The sequence below is a fragment of the Sander lucioperca genome, chromosome 11 (genome assembly GCF_008315115.2).
Source record: "Sander lucioperca isolate FBNREF2018 chromosome 11, SLUC_FBN_1.2, whole genome shotgun sequence".
Classification (NCBI taxonomy): Eukaryota; Metazoa; Chordata; class Actinopteri; order Perciformes; family Percidae; genus Sander; species Sander lucioperca.
The window spans coordinates 32999785-33021618 of NC_050183.1; the positions used below are offsets into that span (position 1 = coordinate 32999785).

The 21834-nt window shown below is 38.0% G+C and overlaps 1 protein-coding gene and 1 long non-coding RNA gene across 3 annotated transcripts in view; one reads left to right on the forward strand and one right to left on the reverse strand.

The window, feature by feature from the left end:
• Positions 1-21834, forward strand: part of mcf2l2 (MCF.2 cell line derived transforming sequence-like 2) — a 286969-nt gene that overhangs the window by 161108 nt on the left and 104027 nt on the right. For both annotated transcript variants that reach the window (XM_036007118.1, XM_036007119.1), the window contains exons 16-18: positions 6545-6611; positions 13947-14062; positions 15701-15770. In XM_036007118.1, the coding sequence (XP_035863011.1) occupies positions 6545-6611; positions 13947-14062; positions 15701-15770 (253 nt within the window). The remainder of the gene's footprint in view (positions 1-6544; positions 6612-13946; positions 14063-15700; positions 15771-21834) is intronic.
• LOC118496232 lies at positions 1759-3594 on the reverse strand. Its single transcript, XR_004898752.1, has 3 exons — positions 3387-3594; positions 2429-2508; positions 1759-2034 (listed from the first exon to the last, which is right to left on the reverse strand). It is a non-coding gene; the product is annotated as an uncharacterized LOC118496232 (long non-coding RNA).

Consider the following 21834-nt stretch of genomic DNA (forward strand, 5'->3'; position numbering starts at 1 on the left):
AATCTCCAGACAGAGCTACATTTACATTATCCTATGACAACATCCATGTTGTTTTACTCTTCTGGATTTAATTTCCTCAACACAAAGTTTGTCAGTGTCTGTTTATAATTATTATTGGATGTCAGAGTTCTTATGCACCAGGGTGTGTTTAGAAAATGGTACCTGCTTGCAACACTGTGCAGTAAGTTGTTGATTGTTATACAAATATTCTCAACCTTATGGCTACTTATAAAAGGTAAAAATGAATTTTCTAAAATTGATACTTTGGCAACTGGTCAGCGGTAATGTTAATGCCTTTGTCATCAACCGCTTAAAACATAAAAAACAACAGTATGATCCTTATGATCATCTGTAGTGACATGTTTTAGTGGCTAGAGCATTTTTCAAGTTTCGCAGTAGTTGATTTAAATAAACAGCAGACTTCCACACTATCATAGCTCTAGACCCCAAAACACAACAGCGTGTAGACATTGACAGGACTACAGTTGCCATTGTTGTGGTGTCAACACACTTATTTTGTTATGCATCAGGTTTGTTTTAGTTTTTGGTGAGTGCCCCTTTAAATCACATTGTGAAAGCCATTTTCTTCTAATAACTAGTGTATTAGTGACATTAGGATCTTAAAACATTTTCTATAATACAAGACAGTACATGTGACTGACAAATGCAATTACTATGACTTGCCTTATGAATGAGATGTCCAACATCCTCGCCAAGGTAGATGAAAAGTGCCTTTAGGACTGCTGCCCTTTTAGGATTGACATCACTTACTTCATTTACTGCTGGACTATTTTCTTGCAAGTGTGTTATTTCTCTGATGCTTTAGTAGATGCTACAAGCAGACAGACAGGACATTTCATGTAAAGACAGGGGGAGAATGAAGTTTATGGAAATTGTGTGAATTAAGTAGAAAACAGATTTGGTTCCAGTATTTTTCATGTTCCACTATTATACTAAAAGTATTAGTGTAAGAGATGTCCAACATCCTCGCCAAGGTAGATGCAAAGTGCCTTTAGGACTGCTGCCCTTTTAGGATTGACATCACTCGTCACCTGTTTAAAAGGATAACAATTATTAAAATATTCCTAAATACATCAATTATTTTAAAAAAATATCTTGAAATTGTATAATATTTCTAACATGTGGTAACCTCAAAAAATATATACACAATGACTTTATTATACAAAATGTAAATGCCCCATTTTGCTAATGAATGTTAGTGAATTGTGACTTAATTTTGATAAAATGTCAGGTCTGATTGTGTAGGGCGATAGCACTATTGTAACTTCAACTTACTCAGGGAAGTTTCGCTGAGAACAATGCTCTCTTCTTCACAGTTAACACCTAGAACCTAGTCGGATCTGCAGGCTACTGAGGATTAAGTGTCTTGCTCAAGGCAGGTGGTACTCTTTCACTTTCCCTACCTGGATACTGAATTGGCACATTTCCAGTCACAAACCTGCTTCTCTAACCTGTATGCCACTATTGCCTCATTAAGGCATCATCAGTCTTTAGAAATGTGTCTCTATTTATTTATTTTATTTATACAGCACTTTTCAAACACAGTTACAAAGTGCATATGGTTGAACCAGAATTAAGACAAACAAAATCAGACCTAAACATGTTGTGCCTACGTGGAAAGCCATATGGAAGGGAGATGACCTCCCTGCCCATCCATGTGCATACATGGAAGGCCCGAGACAGAGAGCAGCCTGGTCACCTTTATTCTTGAGCTAGGCCTTAGGAACCTTGCCCCTTACAAATAATCAAGGCTACTCTTGAAGTCTTCAAAGGCTCCATATGGTACGAAACAGGTACATTTCATGAAGTTGTTCAACAGTGTATATATTTTCTACTACAATGTATACACATGTTTACCTCTTGCAAGATCGCCAGATGTGTGGCTAGTTTCTGGCCAGAAACCCCTCCCTTCTTCTGGAAAACTGATGTCAGCTGGGGTAAATGGCTGTCCAACTGCGCCATGAAGGTTGTTTCAAGTGGGATTGTTGTTATGCCCTGGAATTCAGCATTTATCTGTTATACACAAGAAAAAAAAACCTGCCACATAAACTAGACAAACCACAAAGAGAGAAAAGAGGACAAAAATCAAACATTAGTGATGGTGTTTTACAGTCACACCAGGATGATCTTCATCAACTTTGATTACATAAAGCCATGCACTGTAAAGAAAACTAAATGTATGTGTTTAATGTAACTCATAGTTTGGGCCAATGAATCTCACATTAAGTAAATAGAACTTTTACTCAAAAGATTAAGTATGCACTGGTACTTTTTTCAGCAACAGCTCTTCTTTATGAATTATTCCGTTTTATAGTTTAGAAAAAACTAATACCACACAGAACATTTATTCTTAACAGTACTGCTGTGATCAGTATAGCTGTTGAGTTTGTTTGTTAAATGCACTTACCAAAACAATATGAGCTCCCCAAAGAGTTAGGTTCTGTTCCACATCACACCAAGATCAGATATATCAGATATGAGAAAAACCTGCAATAGAAATAAAAATGAGCAGGAATTAAAAAGATAAATCGTAAGCATGTTGAGGAAAAAAAAAGTAATTGTCCAATAATTACAAACTTGCCCATGACTCAAATCAGATCACTACAAACTAATTTGTGTCCAAGTCCACATTTGAATAGTACCTTATTATTACTATAAAAAAAATATGCAACAAATGGCAGATTAAGAGGGTGGAAGTGGACAGACAGACATTTAATTAATTTTCAGGAAAATTTATTTTATTTATCAACTTATTTATTTATTTACTGCTGGACTATTTTCTTGCAAGTGTGTTATTTCTCTGATGAGCGATTATAAATTACTTTGGAGCATGTAGAAATTACATCCGAAATGAATGCTTTCAAAGCTTTAGTAGATGCTACAAGCAGACAGACAGGACATTTCATGTAAAGACAGGGGGAGAATGAAGTTTATGGAAATTGTGTGAATTAAGTAGAAAACAGATTTGTTTCCAGTATTTTTCATGTTCCACTATTATACTAAAAGTATTAGTGTAAGCGACTTAATAAGTCTTAGTGTTTAGAGCAGAAACAAAGTTAAACAAAATTAACCTGCTAGCTAAACCAACATTCTTATCCCTGTTGTCTTCTGCCTAACACTTCAGAACCTTAACTGGTCTTTTAACTGGACTATGGGCTGTGATCGTGCTCTGCTAGACCTCTTGTGTCATCTGCAAAGCTGCTGCTAGTTATATACCTGCAAACTCGAAGGTCTGAAAAAGGTGACACCACCACCATTTACGTAGCACCTAAATAAGGCACCGAAATCCGCGTTGCTATTCGGGTAGAAGTTAGTTATGAAGCATTTGCATGCCTCTACTTCGGAGGATATACTTTCAACCTCACCTTTAAGTTTTAAGCTTGGTTATTCGTGTTAAGTGAGTCAGAAACAGTCCACAAAAAGCTGCTACCACGCAGTGAAGAGAAACATTTTTTTTTTTTTTTTTTTTTTCTCTTACCCGTATTCCGCGAAGACCTGCCTCTGATTGGCTAGTGTTCGTTGCCTTCGTTGTTTTGGTTGGTTAGGTTTAGGCAAGAAAAGGGATGTCACAGTTGGAGCTAATCAGAGACAGAGTAGGGGCGGGTCTTCGCGGAATACAGGTGTCAAAAAAATAGATACCTTCAAAGAAACAGTAAAGGGAAGGACTTGAGTATAACTTAAACGTTAATATTAAACACCCACAATATCAAGGTTTGCTTACACAAACCCACGACTTTTATTTATTGTTTCCTCATAAAGCACAATGTGATGATTATTTTCACTTTTATGAAATCTGCTCTTAGCCTGAAATTGCTGTTGCTGTGTCTGCCACCCCATGTTGTGTTTTGAATTAGGTTAACGGTAATTCAGGCATGCACCTACCTAGGGCTGCCATTATGTAGAAGCATTTGCTTTTACCAACATGATTTCACAGGTGTATTTTGTCTTTATGTTAACACACTGACAAGATTAGAAAACATGCTTACAGCAAGTTAGGAATAAAGTAGGCTAGCTAGTCTACAAGCCAAGACAGCAGGGAAGGTGAAGCTACAATTAAACTGTCAGTTAACATCAGTCAACCTGTTCATTCAATGTCCACAAACTAACAAATAAGTCTAACAAGACAAACACTGAATTCACCATGCATTTAACTTGAGAGCTATAAAGTTAGCTTAAAATGTTGAGATACTTCTGTTACACTTAAGTTAACTTACTACACAACTAAGCTAGTCGCTCTAACATTAGCTAACTAATGTTAATTTATCAAAACACAAACTGATAGCATTGGCTAGTGTTAACAGAAACCTGTTCAAGTAAAAAATATAACACACCAATGATTATAAATTGCTTACTTACCGAAAATGCAGAGCTATGGATACAGCATTCAAGGAGCTACTAACGAGTGGATAACGTACAATCCGCACCTTCAGAACAAAGTGGCGGATGTGTCTGCAAATGCGCAGACCAGATAGTATGTGGAAATTAAATTTTAAATATTTTTTTCTAATTACTTTTAATTGACTGAAATTAACTTGTTTTAAACAAGGGCAGTGCTTTTGAAAATTAATTTAAAAAAATAAGTAGGATTTAATAACACATTCAAATCTATTAAATCAACCAGACTAAAAGATGTAACATTTACAAGGGGTCAGAATCAGTTTTTTCAGTGTAGATTTACGCCAAATTCCTTGGCAAATGGACCAGGATCTCAGTTACCATGATTCAACCCTATACTCGCTATACTTGCTCTGAGCATTCAGATCATCTAACTGGAAGGAATCTCTGTAAGCGTGGGAGTGAGTGTGTCATTCGAATATCTCGGGAACCATTCATCCAATCTACAGATTAAGCCACCTAGAATTTCCCCTCCCAACCAAAGGCCTTTTGGCCAACCTTGGCCTTGGTCTTTGGCATTACCTTGTTAACTTATCATAAAACTCACTTCATTCAAGCAGGACAGAAAATAAATTAAACTTGCCAAATCCGCCTAAGTTAGTCTTTACAGGGTTCAGTGTTTCCCACAGAATTAGATTCTATTTGCGGTGGTGGCTGACCCGGGGGTGGGGGCTCCAAGCGTGGAAAGAGGTGCAGAATTCTTATATTAATTGTACTGTAAATATTTTTGGCAACTTTGTATAACAGCTTAAATAGACAATCTGCCCACAGTCCCATCCTCAAGGCTATAAGGGTGCAGGGGCAGTTACAGCACACAATGTAATCTTATAACGAAAAAAAAAAAAAAAAACATAAATTTGCTCTTTTTATTTAATACTGATAGAGGGCAGCGTAGCCTGCCGTGCAGACAGACAGCAGTCAGAGCTCCTGCGGATGAACCATTAAACTCTAGATGGACTCCAGCCGTCTTCTCTGCGGGGAAAAGGATTGATGTGGGAAAAAGCAACTTCTTCTTCTGTGTGTTAATTTTAATAAATAAAGTTTAAGGCTCATACCGCCACCTACATTACTGTATTGGAGTGTGTAGAATAATCAATGGCATTAATGAATCTGCACGGAATAGCTATTCACAGTTGGGTCTGTTGTGTTTGAGAGAGAGAGAGAGAGAGAGAGAGAGAGAGCATATACAGCAGTATGGCGGTCAACATTGATTGGGTAGCGGGCTGCCACAAATATATCAATGTATGGGAAACACTGGGGTTCCACTGAATGCATTATATTTTAATTGTGATATTTTGTAAGTACATTTCTAAAACTGTTTCTCAGGTAAATGTAGTAGTACAATGTTTTCTTCTAAAGTAGAAGTACACAATAAGTCAAAAGACATGACATGACACCGTCATAACTATGACATGACATCTGTCATGAACATAAGTCTTCTTGAATGTTTATGACTGTTGTCATTAGGTGTCACTGGTAAATTATGACACTTTTAATGCAGAGTTAGCGTTGTTTGTGTTATGACAACTTGACAATAACTAACACAACAATCTCTGCGTTTTGACAACTTGACATTAAACTCAACAACATAACCTGTCAGAAATATGTCATGGCAGGTCTAATCAAACTTTAAAATATTATTTAATTTTATTTGTTAAAGCTATAGTGTGCAACACTTTTATATTAATGAAGGTCAGTTACTGTCAAGCCATTGCCAAATGAGTTGATACAAAGCTAATTAAGCCTGTCAGGTCCACAAAACTCTCTGTATTTCTCTGTATGGATATGTTTACAAAATGGTGTAGTCCGGTTTCCGCTGTCCTTTTGTAATGGTGCCATGTTTGTTCGTTGAGAGACAAATCCTGATGAGGTCTGATCTCACTGCTGAATCAAATAGCCACAAAACACTCCCTTCTTAATGAGGGGGTAATTGCTGCTGTGCCAACATTGATATTTAATACTGGTTACTGATTTATTATATTCTTTGTCAGCTTGCAATAAGATCCCTTCCAAAGCAAAAGTGGATGGATGAATAAATTAATGTTTTTTGGGGGGGAATTCTGCCAGAGAGGTTTTATTATGATTTGCTCTGTTAGAAATCACCCCATTCTTTCCTCTTTTTCTGCAGACACATCATGACTGAGCTAATTGAAACAGAGAGGCTATATGTGGAGGAACTACAAAGCATCATGGAGGTACAGTATGACTGCTGTTTTTAGAATGTTCTTACCCAATTTACATTGCATCATGGCTTACTTAAAGTGGCTATATGTAACTTTCGATGAATGTTTTGCTCAGACAAAAAATCATTCATTTACAATAAGAGAATACGTTACAGATGCATCATTGCATTTCAAGTGTTGCAAATGGTAACTACTTTGCCTACTTTGGATGTATCGTGAGCTAAACAAGTTATCACTGTCACTGTGTCACGAGCCAAAGCAATATGAGTTTGTTGTACCAACCAACGTAATAATAACTTAGAGTTATATAGCGCATTTCATTAAATACACAAGGACGCTTTACACAAGTACAGGGCGACAAGGGAAAAGAAAATAGTAGGCCAACACAAACACGGACTAAAAGGAATAACACGTCCATGCTAAATGGAAGGGGGGCATGATTTAATGTTGGCTATTGACGTACAACCACATTCCGCAATCTAAAGTTATTTTATGAATGAAATAGACATATTACATACCTGAAGGCCAATTCGGGGTCGCTTTTGAATCATTTACAATCCCGTAATTGTCTCCATTTGTTGAAAGCTCGACCGACTGTGACTCGGATTTTGCCTGTTGTCTTTCACTTTCCCTTTTAGTTTTTAGTTGTTCTTCATTTAATTTCCTTCTTTTCTGTGATGGCCCTGCCCCAGTATCAGCCATAACTACATCATATAACTTTTAAAATAAAATTAAAATACAATTAGGCCTATATAAAGAAAATTCCTGCTGCCTTTTACCTGGCTGGATACTCACTAACAACTTGTACCTACATTCTCACTAACACAGGCTTTTCCGGTGTTACGCCGAAATCTGTGACCCTTCAGAATGTGTGCTCTGTAGCGCCATCTACCTGCCGAAAATCATTTTGTGACTTTGCGGGAAAAATTGGACCTGGGCAAAGCATTAATAAAAACTATACAAAAATAGCGTTCTTTTCACTGTTAGTCTCGTTTGCTGTTACAGGTAATTTATGATCATCATATGGAAAATTACTAAGTTTCAGTAACATTGGCTTGTTTACAACTTGTTTGGTCGTGGACTGTAATGTCTCTTTCCGGGTTTTAACTTAGCAATAAAAATAAACCACGTTGTAACAAACCAGATTGATTTACACTGACATCAATACTTAACAGTCATATGTATTTAATGATGAATTAGACTGAGGTGGAATAACGTGTGTACAATTTTGAGGTAACTGTAATTGAGTATTTCCATTTGATGTTTCCCTTCTCTCCTAAGAGAGAAAAATAGGAAATATGAGCAATGTGATGCTATTCTAATAATATGATGCAGTTTTATAGATTCAACTACCCAGCAGTATATAAAGTAGTTCCATCTTGACCAGCCCACCAACCAAATGAGGAGTTGCTGCGATTAGGGCAGAGTTGTGCGACGGTGTGGGAGTGTCACTTAATTGGCCCATTTGTGTCTTCATGGTTCTAGCATTTAGCCATGCTGTTAATATGCTGGGTCCTACGAGTGATTGTCTGTCCGTACCAGACTAAAAAACATTACTACAACAACATTTACTTTTAATAACTAACCAGGATGCAAGCCTATCATTACGGTGGTGCACAAGGCCAAATTAATTAAGTTTTGTCTGATATTGCTGACGTGATTGGCCACCACAGCCTAACGTTGGGTTGCATTTCTCCAAAACTTGATTCTGTTTCAACTTTTCCCCGCAAGGCAGCTGTGTTTTTTTCGACATCCTCTGCGTTCCCCACCATCACAGCCTAAACGCATTACTCACATTCAAATGAATGAGAGGACTGGCGTTTTCGCTGCAATGCTTGATTTGGTGTGTGGGGTGTTTTTGACCGGATTTCTGTTACCTAACGCTTCCTTTGTGTTGGAATTCTAAACTCCAGTGGATTTATGACTATGTCTTAAATGTCAGCTAGCTAGACTATCTGTAGAATCTGAGTTTTCTGTTGCACTTCTAAAACAACTTTTGAACGTACACATGTTCCACCAAAACAAGTTCCTTCCTGAGGCTATTTTCCAGTGGCACCGGGGCTCATGGGGCCCATGACGAGTTTGATTGGTTTAAAGAAATTCCAATAAACCAAAGCACGTTTTTCTCCCATCCCGGAATGCTGTGTGAACTAGCCAGACCCTCCTCCGCAGTTTCGCAGCGTTGTGGAGGAAGGTCTGGCAAAGTGAGACTATTAGGGTTCAAACCCCTAAGGGTAGAACCCTATTGTTTTCTCTCTGGTTTATTAGGGTTCAAACCCCAAAGGGGTAGAACCCTATTGTTTTTGCTCAGATTTGTTATTATTAGGGTTCAAACACTGAAGGGGTAGAACCTTATTGTTTTGCAGGTTTGTTATTATTAGGGTTCAAACCCCGAAGGGGTAGAACCCTATTGTTTTTGTTTAGATTTGTTATTATTAGGGTTCAAACCCCGAAAGGGTAAAACCCTATTGTTTTTACTCCGGTTTGCTATTATCAGGGTTCAAAGTCTGAAGGGGTAGAACCCTATTGTTTTTGCTCCGCTTTATTATTATTTGTCGTCTCCCAACGCGGCTCAAATTGCCATGAGCTGGAATGAGCTAAAAACACCAAATTTGGCCAAATGACTGGAAATGATGTGCATTCGGTTCCCAAGAAATATGAGCCCAACTGGCCACATAGTGGCGCTACAATTAATGATCAAAAAAGCGATTTTGGAAAGGAAACGCCCCTCACACCGTAAGTCCAACTGACTTGAAATTTCTCACACATATGCAGCTCAATGTGCTCTACAAAACAACCATTTGGACCATAGAGGTCCACCATGAATGCATTTACATCCTTCTGTTGGCCAAGAAAGGGTTTGAACCCATGAATCGCCGCTTCCCAGGTAGAACCCTATTATTTTGCTCCGGATTGCCATTCTTAGGGTTCAAACCCCGAAGGAGTAGAACTCTATTGTTTTTGCTCAGATTTGTCATCTTCCGCCGCAAAAATACCACAAGTTGTACTGCAAAACCCGGTGGACGGAATTTCACCAAAACTGGTACACATGGTCTGGGGGTGAGTAATAACCAGGATCTGAAGTGTCATATTGATTGGTGCATGTGGGCGTGGCTTATTTAGCATTATATGCTAAATTATGCCTTTTCTCAAGTTAGAGACATGAAAATTGTCACCACAAGTGATGTCGATGTGCTTTATGCTTCCCATAAAATATGATGCCATTTGGCCTGATGGTGGCGCTATAACTTTGAAAGGCCAATATATGATTGTGACCAAATATGGATTGTTTGCTAATTTCCATAATGTGAAAAACTTAAAAATTTCTCAATTATGAATCCATCAACACTAAATGGCAGGACTTATTATATTGCTGCATCAATTGTATTGTTAAAAAAGGTCTGTGGTTGATCTTATCCCTCTTTCAAATTGGCGATTGAGCTGCTTCCTAGGGGAGGCTGTGGCTCAGGTGGTAAAGCGTTCACCTAGCAATCGGAACGTTGGTGGTTTGATTCCGGGAGTCACGTGTCTAAGTCTATACATTTGTATGAATGGTGCCTGTAATATGTAAAAGCTCTTTGAGTAGTTGTTAAGGCTAGAAAAGAGCTATATAAATGCAGTCCATTTACAGCCTTATGTTGGCTGAGAAACGGTTATTTTTAATTTGTTAAGTAGCCCACATGTTATTTTAATACATTTTAGAATCTAACTATAAATCAACGAATCTGTGCATGTGTCAGTGCGTGTGTGTGTGTGTCTCCCGCATGCGCAGTACAGCAGGTGGGGCGGGGAGTTGCTACATCAAGTTGCTACATCCCTAGAAGCTCATTGATTCAGTTCGCCGACTACCGCCAAAAAAGTGGTCACCTGCCAAAAACTGATTACCGCCTACCCTAAATGCAAATGATGAAGTTATTTGTTCACAAACACATGTAAGATGAACGCCCAGGCTCTTGGGCTCTCCAGCACTTTGTTTTGTTGCCGGCTGGTAACCTCTGCCAGGCCTGGCCCAAAAAAATGCGGTGTGGCGGCCTTGTGCTGGCTGCGTCTGCGCGCCTCCGGGTACCAAGCTTGCAGTGTACAGACAAGTCAATAAATTTGAGTAAAATCACAGGCTTCGCTTAGCCCGTGCGAATGCGCCACACAAAACTCAGATGTGTGGTATGGAGGACTTCCAGGGACATGGAAATTAAAATAGAGCATTTCTTTAATTAATATTTAATTGTACATATAAAAGGAATTAATAATTGGTTTTCAAATTCATTAATTAATCCATTATTGAATAGAGAAACTATAAAAAGATTTTCAAAATCAAACTGTAAAACAGTAAATTAAATATATAATTTTAAAAGCACATTAATGAATTACTAAATTACTAAAAAGAGCATTTAAAGATCAATTTAAAAAAAAACAGGAATTAATAGTTGAATTGACAAACTGAATTAAGAACACAGCTTTTAATAAGGCATTTAAAAGGGCAATTCCTTTTCTCATTTTTGAATCCATTTCCTTGCTGCCTTTCCTTATCCAATTTGAAATTCCATTATCAAAGTCATTTGACCTTTCTATTTAGCATTTCTGTGACACTTGGGGGCCATGATCTGGTTGAGTAAAACAATGCAAATTAGCATATGAACAAGCTCTCTGATTGGCGAACACCTGGCCTATCGTTTAATGTACAATTAAAGCAGAGTTGAGCGGGTTTGTAGCTTCACAAAGCTGAGCAAAACCACTTCAGATGGGTTAATGCTCTATAGAACCAATCAAACACCTGTTTCATCACTACAATAGATTCGCTCCCTTTATCGGATTTTAACGAAACTTGGTACACACGTTCAAGTCGTGGTGTTAAATGTCTCCATCAATTTTAGACAGGATTGCTAAAGCAGAACTTGAGTTATAGGCAATTCCCTGCTAGCCCCGCCTTTAAGGAAGTTCTTTGATCGATGGCGACCATGTTTTATGACGTATCTTGCTCATTTATAGGCCATATACCAATTTTTGATACAATCAAAATTGACAAAGTTCTATTCATTTAATTGTTTTTCACATCATGCAAATTAAATACCATCATGGACGTTTATGGTTCAAGAGGCTTTTTTTTATAGAGCACATTTGAGCTGGACTTGTGTGAGGAATTTCATGTCAATCGGACTCACTGTGTGAGGGCCGTGGACTTTAAAACTTTTGGTTATACTAAACCGGGAGAAATAAATATAGCCGCAAGCAGCAATCTGTGGGTTTAAACCCTTTCTCAGCCAATAAAAGAAGCAGCCCAATCGCCAAAGCCTCATAGCATCATTGAGCAGGTTTGGGTCTTCACAAAGCTGAGCAAACGCACTTCAGCTGGTTTCACATACTTGTGGGTTGAGCTAGAAATCGTTGCGTAACCCTATACCTCAAGACGGACTGAAGATATGTTGTGTTAGTGAGTTATGGCCAATTTTCTGCTAAGCCCTGCCCTTTGCAAAATTCTTTGATTGATGGCGGTCGTGTATTTTCACCAATCTTGCTCTTTCATAGTAGAAGTATGTATCCCTGTCCTACAAGGCTGTGTTTATAGAATCAAAATTGACAAAATTCTATTCATTTTACTGTTTTTCACATTATGCTAATTAGCAAAAAGCACATTGAGCTGCATATGTGTGAAATTTCAAGACAATCGGACTCACGGTGTGAGTAGCGTTGCCTTTCAAAAATTGCTTTTTTATCATTAATTACAGCGCCACCATGAGGTTGACTGGGCTCATATTTCTTGGGAACCTAATGCACATTTCCAGTTATTGGGCCAATTTTGTGTTTTCTAGCAAAAACAATAATGACTTAGATTTATATTGTACATTTCATGAAACCCAAGGATGCTTTACTCATGTACAGGGGGACAAAAAGAAAATATTAGGCCAACAACCAACGGACTGAAAAGAAATTAAAACCAGGCGCTAAATGTTGGTGGATGTAATTTAATGTAGGCTACTGACGTAAACCAATTTCTAAATCACACAAGGTCAGTTGGAAGAGGGGAGGGGGTTTCTTGTTTCTGTTTTTTCTGGTTTCTTTTTCTCCCTTCCTGTTGATTTTGTTTCTGAGTTTGTTTGTTTGTATACATATTATTTTTTTTTTTTTTTGTTTCTAATTCTCATAGGTCTTTGTTATGTTCATTATCCTGCTTAAATAGCACTTCTGTGCCTATTACTTTTTTGTCTATCTAATAACTCCGACACTGCAGGGGCAATTGTAAAGGCTATGAAAATGAGCTTTGAATGTAAAAATGTAATGTATGTTAAATATAACTGCTTAATAAAAAGATTTTAAGATAAATCACATTAGGTCCCCAGTAGGGATGCACCGATAGCACTTTTTTTTACAAGTACTTACATTTATGTACTCGCCAATACCAAGTACCGATACAGTACTTTATAATCCCTCTGGGGTCCGAGGGTGTTTTTTGGCCTGCTCTGATATTGTTGTCTAAAAGAACAAAGCAGTATTTTCAAAGTACCATGCCTTTTTTCTATTCAAAGCTCAGTGCCCATGGGCTGGACATTTCCCTGAGCTAGTGTCAATAAAATATATCATATAATTCTTGATATCAAAATACTGAGTGAAGTTTAGAAAGACTGAAGAACACAAACGAAAGAAAACTATCGCTTTCTTTATGTTTATGCCTGTTAAGCTGATGAGAGACATTGGGACAGTGCTACTATGAATATCAGTGGTGAAGCTCACGGGCAACAGGCTGCTGATGTGCTTTTTCACAAAGCAGCTTTGGGAACCCGGTTTCTGCAATGTGGTGATGGCTGGGAATCTCATACCCTGGCTCCAGTACACTGAGAAGACGTTGAAACCCAGTATTTTTAACGACTGACAATGGCTGGTTGTCAAGTGAATCATGAAGGCCTATTGGGTAAGAGCCTCTGTTATTTTTACAGCCAAAACTCTCCAAACGGCTGGCATTAATTGCTCCTCTTTTGCCGCCTACCTGCTCGACGGAGAAGTTAATGTCATGTCGCAATAAGGTAGTATCGGGTGTGGTTGTATGGGAGTAATTTTATGATTAGAAGTACAAGTACATGCGCCTGGCATCGGATCCCCGATATTGGCATCGGTATCAGTGCATCCCTAGTCCCCAAATGATACTAATCGTGCAAATAGGGCTATAGTGATATATTGTATGCCGGTTTAGCATAAATTTAAACCGGTTTAGTCTTGTACACCGGACCCGTTAAACTGGAAATCGACCCAACTCTAAGTATTTATTTATCTTTATCTTCTAACATTACTCTGGCATAGATCCTGCATAATTCTAATAAATCATTATTCTACTTTCCTCCTCAATCTTCTACCCAGGGTTATTTTGCAGAGCTGGATAACTCAGAGCTCAGCCACCTCATCCCCCCGTCCGTTGGGAACAGAAGGGATGTGCTGTTTGGCAACCTGCCAGAGATATATGAATTTCACAACAGGTAGGTGGAATGCAGTTTGTACATTTTCCTGCCTTATGCTCTATTGTATTTGGGATTCACTGAATTATCAGTAACAAACAAGGCTGACCACAATGACTAAGAAACTACTCCACAAAACATTACTGATAGAACTATGTGACAAGAGTCAGAATTATTAAAAAAAAAAATCCTTAAAGTGATCGATCAAATAAAGAAAAAAGGGTTGTATCACTGTCTGAAGGTTGCTTAAACATCAGATGAAGTGATTCTTTCCTCTAATACAGATTATGCTGAGTCATTAATAAATTAGTTATGACTCAAAATGATGATAACCTATTGCACTTGCACTATAGATGAAATTTATTCAATCTCATTAAACTTTGCACCCATTAAGGACACATACCTTTGTACAGGTATTGGTACTTTGGGTTTGATCATAGCTCTGCCTGCTAAGCCATGCCCCCCTTAGTTACTGTTGCTACATCTGTCAACCTTTCCATTCTAGCATTCAGAAGCAGTTTACAGTCATAACAGCCACACCCAAAATGTGTTGAATGCAATTTTTTAAACAATGGGTTCCATTTCACACAGAAGTAAAGTATGTCTCCCTTCCTGGCCCGGTTCAAAGCCTGGGCACCCCAAATCCTCTACCTGCCCCACTAACGCTAGTATCCTCACTTGACTCCAAATTAAAATAAAAAGTTAATATTTCATTTAGTTGTTTCCACCAATCATAGCAAATAATCAAATAATATGTTTTACTAATATCTGATTTAGTTGCAAAGATCGTATACTACAGCCTGGAGTAATCCGATTGATAGCCAGCCCTTTCAATTGACAAAATCCCTGCAGTCTTCAGCAGGTCGTCTAATCAGGACGTGAGTCCCGTCTATTGCGGCAAACACCTGTGGCACAAGGTGCGCTATATAATTATGCAGTGAGATCTCATGCGCCTTATCCACTCCAGGTAGGTATATACCTTTGCATCATCTTGCTGACCCAAACGTTTCGCCTACCACTCTGTACTCTGCGCATGTAGCCAGTTTGTAGAGCGCAATGGCGATATGCTTCTCGGTTGGAACCGGAGGGCCATGGCTTATCTGGGTCAAGGGACGGGCCAGTAAAATTACACGACAGGTCAAATCTGCTTCAACAAAGGGTTTCCGTGAAGTGTCTCTAAACCAAGATCTTCCAGAACTGTTTGAAGCACTCTATTATCCACACCACAGGCCGCCTCCATTGCATCATCATAGCAATTTGTTGATACTATCGTTGTTTTCTTATTATAGTTTGATATGTCGCTATCAGCTGGTACATAACACTATTACAACTTCTGCAATTATTACTCATGTGGAGGTAGATAGTGCGATCTAGTTTGTCAAGCAAAACTTTATTCGCAAATGTTTGCTTGAATGTTGTGCGATTCAGTGCGAAAATGAATGGAAACACCCTAAAATGTCTCAAATCAATTCGATATACCAATTTGACCGCAAAACAGCATGTGACGTCATTATGCACAGGTTTTTATTTGCTTCAAAGCCGTTGGTTGGAAACACACTCTCACCGGCTTTTTTCGCATGAGTTTTTTTTTAACCGAACTCCAGAACTTAGCTAGTGTGTTTTGTGTTCTCATTCTGTTTGTTCATAAATTACCTGCAGGACATTTCTGAGAGAGCTGGAGAATTGTGCAGAGAAACCAGAGCTGGTGGGAACCTGTTTTCTGAAAAGGGTAAGTTAAGGTTTGTGTGCCGTCAAAATTCACGTTACCTTATAGCCTTGATAACCAACTCCAGCTCAACTAAAATATTGGAACATCTAGGTTAGAAGTATTTCTAGAATCATGATGAAATGCGACACATTTTTTAAAAGTTATACACACACTGTAAACCCGAATAAGTTACCAGAACTCAAAAAATGTGAGGCAATCAGTTGCCACAATTTTTTTAAGTTGATTAACTTAAAAGTCAAAATTTTCCAGAACTTAAAAGGTTGGATGAATTGCTACATGTACCTTTTGATAACAGTTAAATTAAAAGTGCTCATTTAACTCAACTCAAATATTTGCAGTTAATATGACTTACAGTTTTCTGTTAAGGCAGCTCAATTATTTTCAGTTATTATGACTTAAAGTTTTGAGTTTACAAACCACAGGAATAAGTTCACAGAACTTTAAAAAAATAAGTACACAACCACACCAGTTTATGTTAACCAAACTCAATGTTTATTAGTTTGTGTTGTCATTGTTTTAAGTACACATTAGTCAAATATGTTGTTTGTTTACTTAAAAACATGTGACTCAAAACTTAAAAATTTTGTGGCAACTGATTGCCTCACTTACATTAAGTTTACCTAACTTAATATATCTAAAAGTCATGAAAGTCCGCTTTTGAACAGTTAAATTTAAAATTAAATACAAAAATAAATAAACATTTATAAATTAAAATAAATAGAATAAAAAAATAATTTTAAAATATACTTAAATAAATTGTATATAAATAAATAAATACATTTGAGAGATTTTTAAGAAGAAAAACTTCTAGCCTTCCAAATGTGTTCCTGGTCACTTAAGGAACACACCGACTTATTGGGACTTTAGCTTATTCCCCATATCCCCCAGAGTTAGATAAGTCCATACATACCCTTCTCATCTCCGTGCGTGTCTGACGCACCCACTGCTAGCTGCTGAGAAACAGCCATCTTCTAACCGTATACATACTGACAACTATTCTCAGAAAGGGTGAAGCACTGATACTTCTGCTACTTGGGCAGAGTGATTTGCACCTGAGAAGCCCCGTGGTGAGGAGCAGAGAGTTCGCCTGGAGTTCTGCAAGCAAATCACTCCACCCAAGTAGCAGTGCTTTGCCTTCTGAGAATATAGTTCCCAGTTTGTATACGGTTAGAAGATGGCTGTGTCTCATGTGACCTTGTTATTCGTACACGCTGTGACTATACAAATCACAACATGTAAATAGGAAAATGTTGGCGTTATTTTGTCACTTATTAGGAGCATAGATGGAGCCGGTTACCTCCAGGATCTGTGCTAAGCTAGGCGTGGGTGCATCAGACAGAGTTACGACACGCACGGAGATGAGAAGGGTATGTATGGACTTATCGAACTCTGGGGGATACGGGGAATAAGCCCCAATAAGTAGGCGTGTTGCTTTAAGGCCCTAGGAAATAAATATGTATCACAAATTTCTGATATTGACCAGACAACTAATCAGATAGTCAGGAAAATAATCGGAGTAATCAAAAACAATAATAAATAATACCAAAATGAAATTATTGTTTGCTACAGCTATAAAAGAAAAAAAAACACTGCTTTTGGCTTCCTGGTTAATTCCTCAGTAAGGCAACAGGGCAGCAATTTGGGTGAAATTTCAAAAATTCTATAGACTGTTTAAGAACATTTTCACTTAAAACTCTAAAATGTAAATGTTTTACATAACCAGTATCAAATGCAGAGTGAAATGTGGGTCATCTTGTGCAGCCCACAATGGTTAAGAAAAACATTAAAACATACAAAACATTAGCGTTACTTTTGCATTATATTAATGAGAACAAAGGCATATTGTGTAGTTTGGGCCTATTGGCTGAACACCTGCAAAGTAGTGCAGTAACTTTTTGAGGCATTATTTAGACAAAAGGAGATAACTTTGAACTAGCCTTTTATAATGCTTTACCCTGCAGCCTTTTTTCAGATGAGTTTCTACATCATTAAGCCATTCTTGAGGGTCTACAACCTTGGTGGTAGTTTACCACTTTCTAACCTGTTCACATCTTTAATGCAATCAGACAAATGGCAAACATAAAGTGGACTAATTGCAAAATTCACAAAGCTCATTTGAATCATTGAACCTGTTCAATGTTCCACTGGGTCAACCTATGAAATGTGTAAAAATCTATTTACCTGTTCATCATTGATTTTTTTTTAATTTTAGCCAGAGCATCTGCTGTCTTCCCAGTTTTTGATGCCTTCTGTCTGAATAAGGTCATCGGTTGAGGAAGATGGCGGTCAAGCTCAGGATAGCATGTGTTGGGCAGGTTCTGATTTGTAATCCGCTGGAACTCTGCATACAACTGCATAGAAATAACAGCAGGAGGAGAACACTTAAAAAAAACAGTCCAATTTGAAGAATCTAGCACACATTTATAAAGCAAAAATATCGGCCAAATGAGTAAGAATCACAATTTTCACTTTAAAAGAGAGAGCTGATCCATATTACCTCAGACTCTATTTTGAGACCAGGCCAGAGGTCCATGAGCTCGTTCACTGGTGGGCAGGATATCACTATGGTCTGTCGGCATAGGGGGAATGTGGTCTCCACCATCTTTCTTCAACAATATTTGCAAGCAAATACAAAGTAAAATATGATCTGTTCAGTGCCAAAGGTTAAATATCAATTAGGAAGATGATATTCGTGAACAGAAGACATTCATGAACTGTTGACTTGAATACGGCAAAAAGCATTATTTTGATCAAACAGGCAAGTAGAATAAACAAATGATATGTGTATGTGGGAGTGTGTATGATTTAGGGTTACCACACTAAAACATTGTCTGAAAAAAAAAACAATTTAAGTTACTGGTATTTAGAGGTGTGTGTGTGTGTGTGTGTGTGTGTGTGTGTGTGTGTGTGTGTGTGTGTGAGAGAGAGATTCATTGGATTACCTGGTATCTTTATCACATCTCCAGTTATCTTCCTTAACTTTTTGAAACTGGAACAGAGAGATGCAAAGGCATAAACTGATCTGAAACTGAACAAGTAAAAGCATTCAAAGAGTGTCGAATTATAAATACTTATAAATGTTCCCTGTTAATGATCTTTTCATTTGATCCCTAAAGTGTGAAGTTACTAAAGCCATCAAGCAAAATTAACATTACTGTAAAGAAAAGCAGCAGCACTTGAACCTTACTGCATGCTTAATCAACAATAATGCCATTTCTACAAACCAAAGCTTTACTGTTAAGGGTTTTTACTTTATTCATCTGTCATGAAAAGCAGCTTGCCTCCAGCAGGGTCGTTTGTTTTAAAACCGACGCAACACAAGTGGGCGAGCACGGGCAGTTGACTCGTGTTCTGTTAACCGCAATCTCCGTGTCTCAGACAGTCTGCTCACACAGAATTTAAAACGAGCGTCCCTAGAAGCTACAGGGAGCGCGGACTTGCAGTGTAGGAACTCAGTTTGACTCATTATGCTCGTTTATGCTCTTTTAATATGATATTGGACCTTAGCGGTGCACTATTGAAAGTTTCCATCAACAAAAAACTAACTATCGCATATGAGGTGTCTGTTAGTGCTTCTACTAACAACTCATTTTCTAACACCACCTTTAAGCGGGGAATGAGCGTGTGATTACTAGATTCATCCGTCGTAAAATTCTTCAGTGAGTCTGGTAGTGGTAGGTCGCTAGCTGTGCTGGTGGAGTGTGTAACGTTAGTGGTCGCGCTAATTAGCTAGCTAGCTAGCTAGCTCTTTAGCAGCTAACCTATATCTGACAAGTTGCCAATCCCTACAAGACTTCCGTGATAAGCCAGTGAAGGGCGGGGGCTTGGAGAAGTTCTACACTCTCTGAGACAAACGCATGTAAAAATGTATAATGTATAAAAGAAGTAAAAGTGAATGAATATTAACATTCAAAACTTACAGTAAGTCCAGTGAGGCTGATTGCTGCTGCTTAGGTAGTAACTTCTGCAAGCCTACTGTCTGTTGCTTCCCGCCTTGCTGCGTTGTTCACTTTTCTTCTTCTGTTTTTTTCCAAAGAGCGGTAAGGAAGGTAGTATGCATATTAGCACCACCTTCTGCTTCGCAGGTTGAATCAGAGATTAACTCGGCATAAAAAATGATCCCTGCAGCTGCTCAACACTTAAATAAAAATAAAAAATATATAAGCAACATTAAATTGATGACAATAAAAATGCAAAAAATAAATACATTTTGTCCTCCACTAATGTCTAATGCATTTCAGACCATTTGCCTCAATCAAATTGTTACTGTTTTAAAAATACAAAAAATAAATAAAATAAATACATGTTGTCTTCCACTAATGTCTAATGCATTTCAGACCATTTGCTGATTGCAATTTATTTATTATGATCAATTTTACTTATTTGGTGAAGCACTTTGAGATTTTATTGTATTTTAACATGTGCTATATAAATTAAGTTTTTTTTTTAAATAACCCCTATTTGAAACAATAGAAATAACAGGACTTTATCATTCTTAGTATGTAATTACTTAATTCTATTAAGTTGCACTTAAGTTATGTTTTTAAGTTATGCTTACTTATACACAAAATAGTTCCATTTAATCAAAAATTATTAGTTAACAATACTCAAAAATGAAGAACATGTTACACCAACTTGACAAAATTAAGTTAGTATAACTTTTTCTAAAATTTTGAGTATACCCCACTTAATCTATTTAATTACTTTGAACATTCGGGTTTACAGTGCACCATTTGACACAGTTCACCTAGTCTAGCATTAGCCCGTATGGCAAGTCATAAACCAGAGAGCCTGCTGTCACCAGAGATGATTTCTGTCACCGGTCTTATTTTACATCCATGACTGTCACAGTGTAAAGGAAAGTTCTAGCTCTACACCTGGACAGCAGCTGCTCCTCTCAGCCAAGAGCAGAGTTTCGCAGCGCTGTTCACTTTGTTCCTTCCATACGGCCCCAAATAACGTAGTTACTATTTATTTTCCAACCTAATACAAACACCCTTTGTTCAAAAATATTATCACTGTACATTTAAGGTTATTTTTAGTTTAAGTTACGTTTCAATTTCGGTGCAAGCCGGTTTAGCATACGCTCCCGTTAGCGTTTTGCTCCGAGGCTTCTGTCTATGGCTAATTAATGTTAACTAGGTAACATCCTAATAATGCTCACGAACGTTAAAAACTGTATTTGAATTTCACTCACCGAAAGAACTGTAGCATAGACTTCTTGGGAGGGTCTGTTAGTACAATTAAACGTAGAGCAACCGTATTATGCGTTGGATATTTGCTTGAAAATTGTCCAAAATGCAAAAGCACTTCCGGGAGGTCAAGTGCAGTGAGTCGGATTAGCTGTAGCTGAACTGACTGGGACACCTAGCCTCCTCTCACTACAGGCACCTGTCAATCAATGTGACCACACCCTTAATTATGCAGACCTTTAAGCCTAAATATAGCTTAATCTAATGATTTATAATACAAAAAAAAATCACCTCCTCCAGAGTTCTCATGAAGAGTAAACTTAGCTATAGAGACCAATACCATTGTGGACTGGTAGCTGGAGAGCTGCCAGTTCAGCTCCTGGGCACTGTCAAGGTGCTCTTGAACAAGGCACCAAATGCTCAGGGCTGTCCAGCAGTCGCAACCCCCTTACTCTCACTCTCTCCATTCGTGTATGTATAGGTCCTGAGCATGTGTGTGTATTTTAGGCCTTTGTGTAATTTCCAGTCCTAATCAATAAAGTTTAACAGTACAGACTGACATTAGCTGACTGTGGTAAAGCCCCAGTGTTTATGTCCTGTTTAGAAAACATTTTTATATTTTAGGGAACTCACAGAGAGCAGAGTGTCTCGTCCATTGTCGTCCTGTGCGTTGCTCGCGTAGGAATTCGCTTGTCGCTCCGCCTGTGTTGCCCGCGCCCCCCTACCTGTCCGCTCGCCTCTCATTAATTAATTACTCTCTACCCTCCAGGATTTCGCGGAGATTTTTGCGGCCCAAAATGCCTGATTTTGCAGGAGCTTTTGTAAAAAATTGCGAAAAAAGTTGCAATGTCTTTTGTATGTTTGTTGCAATT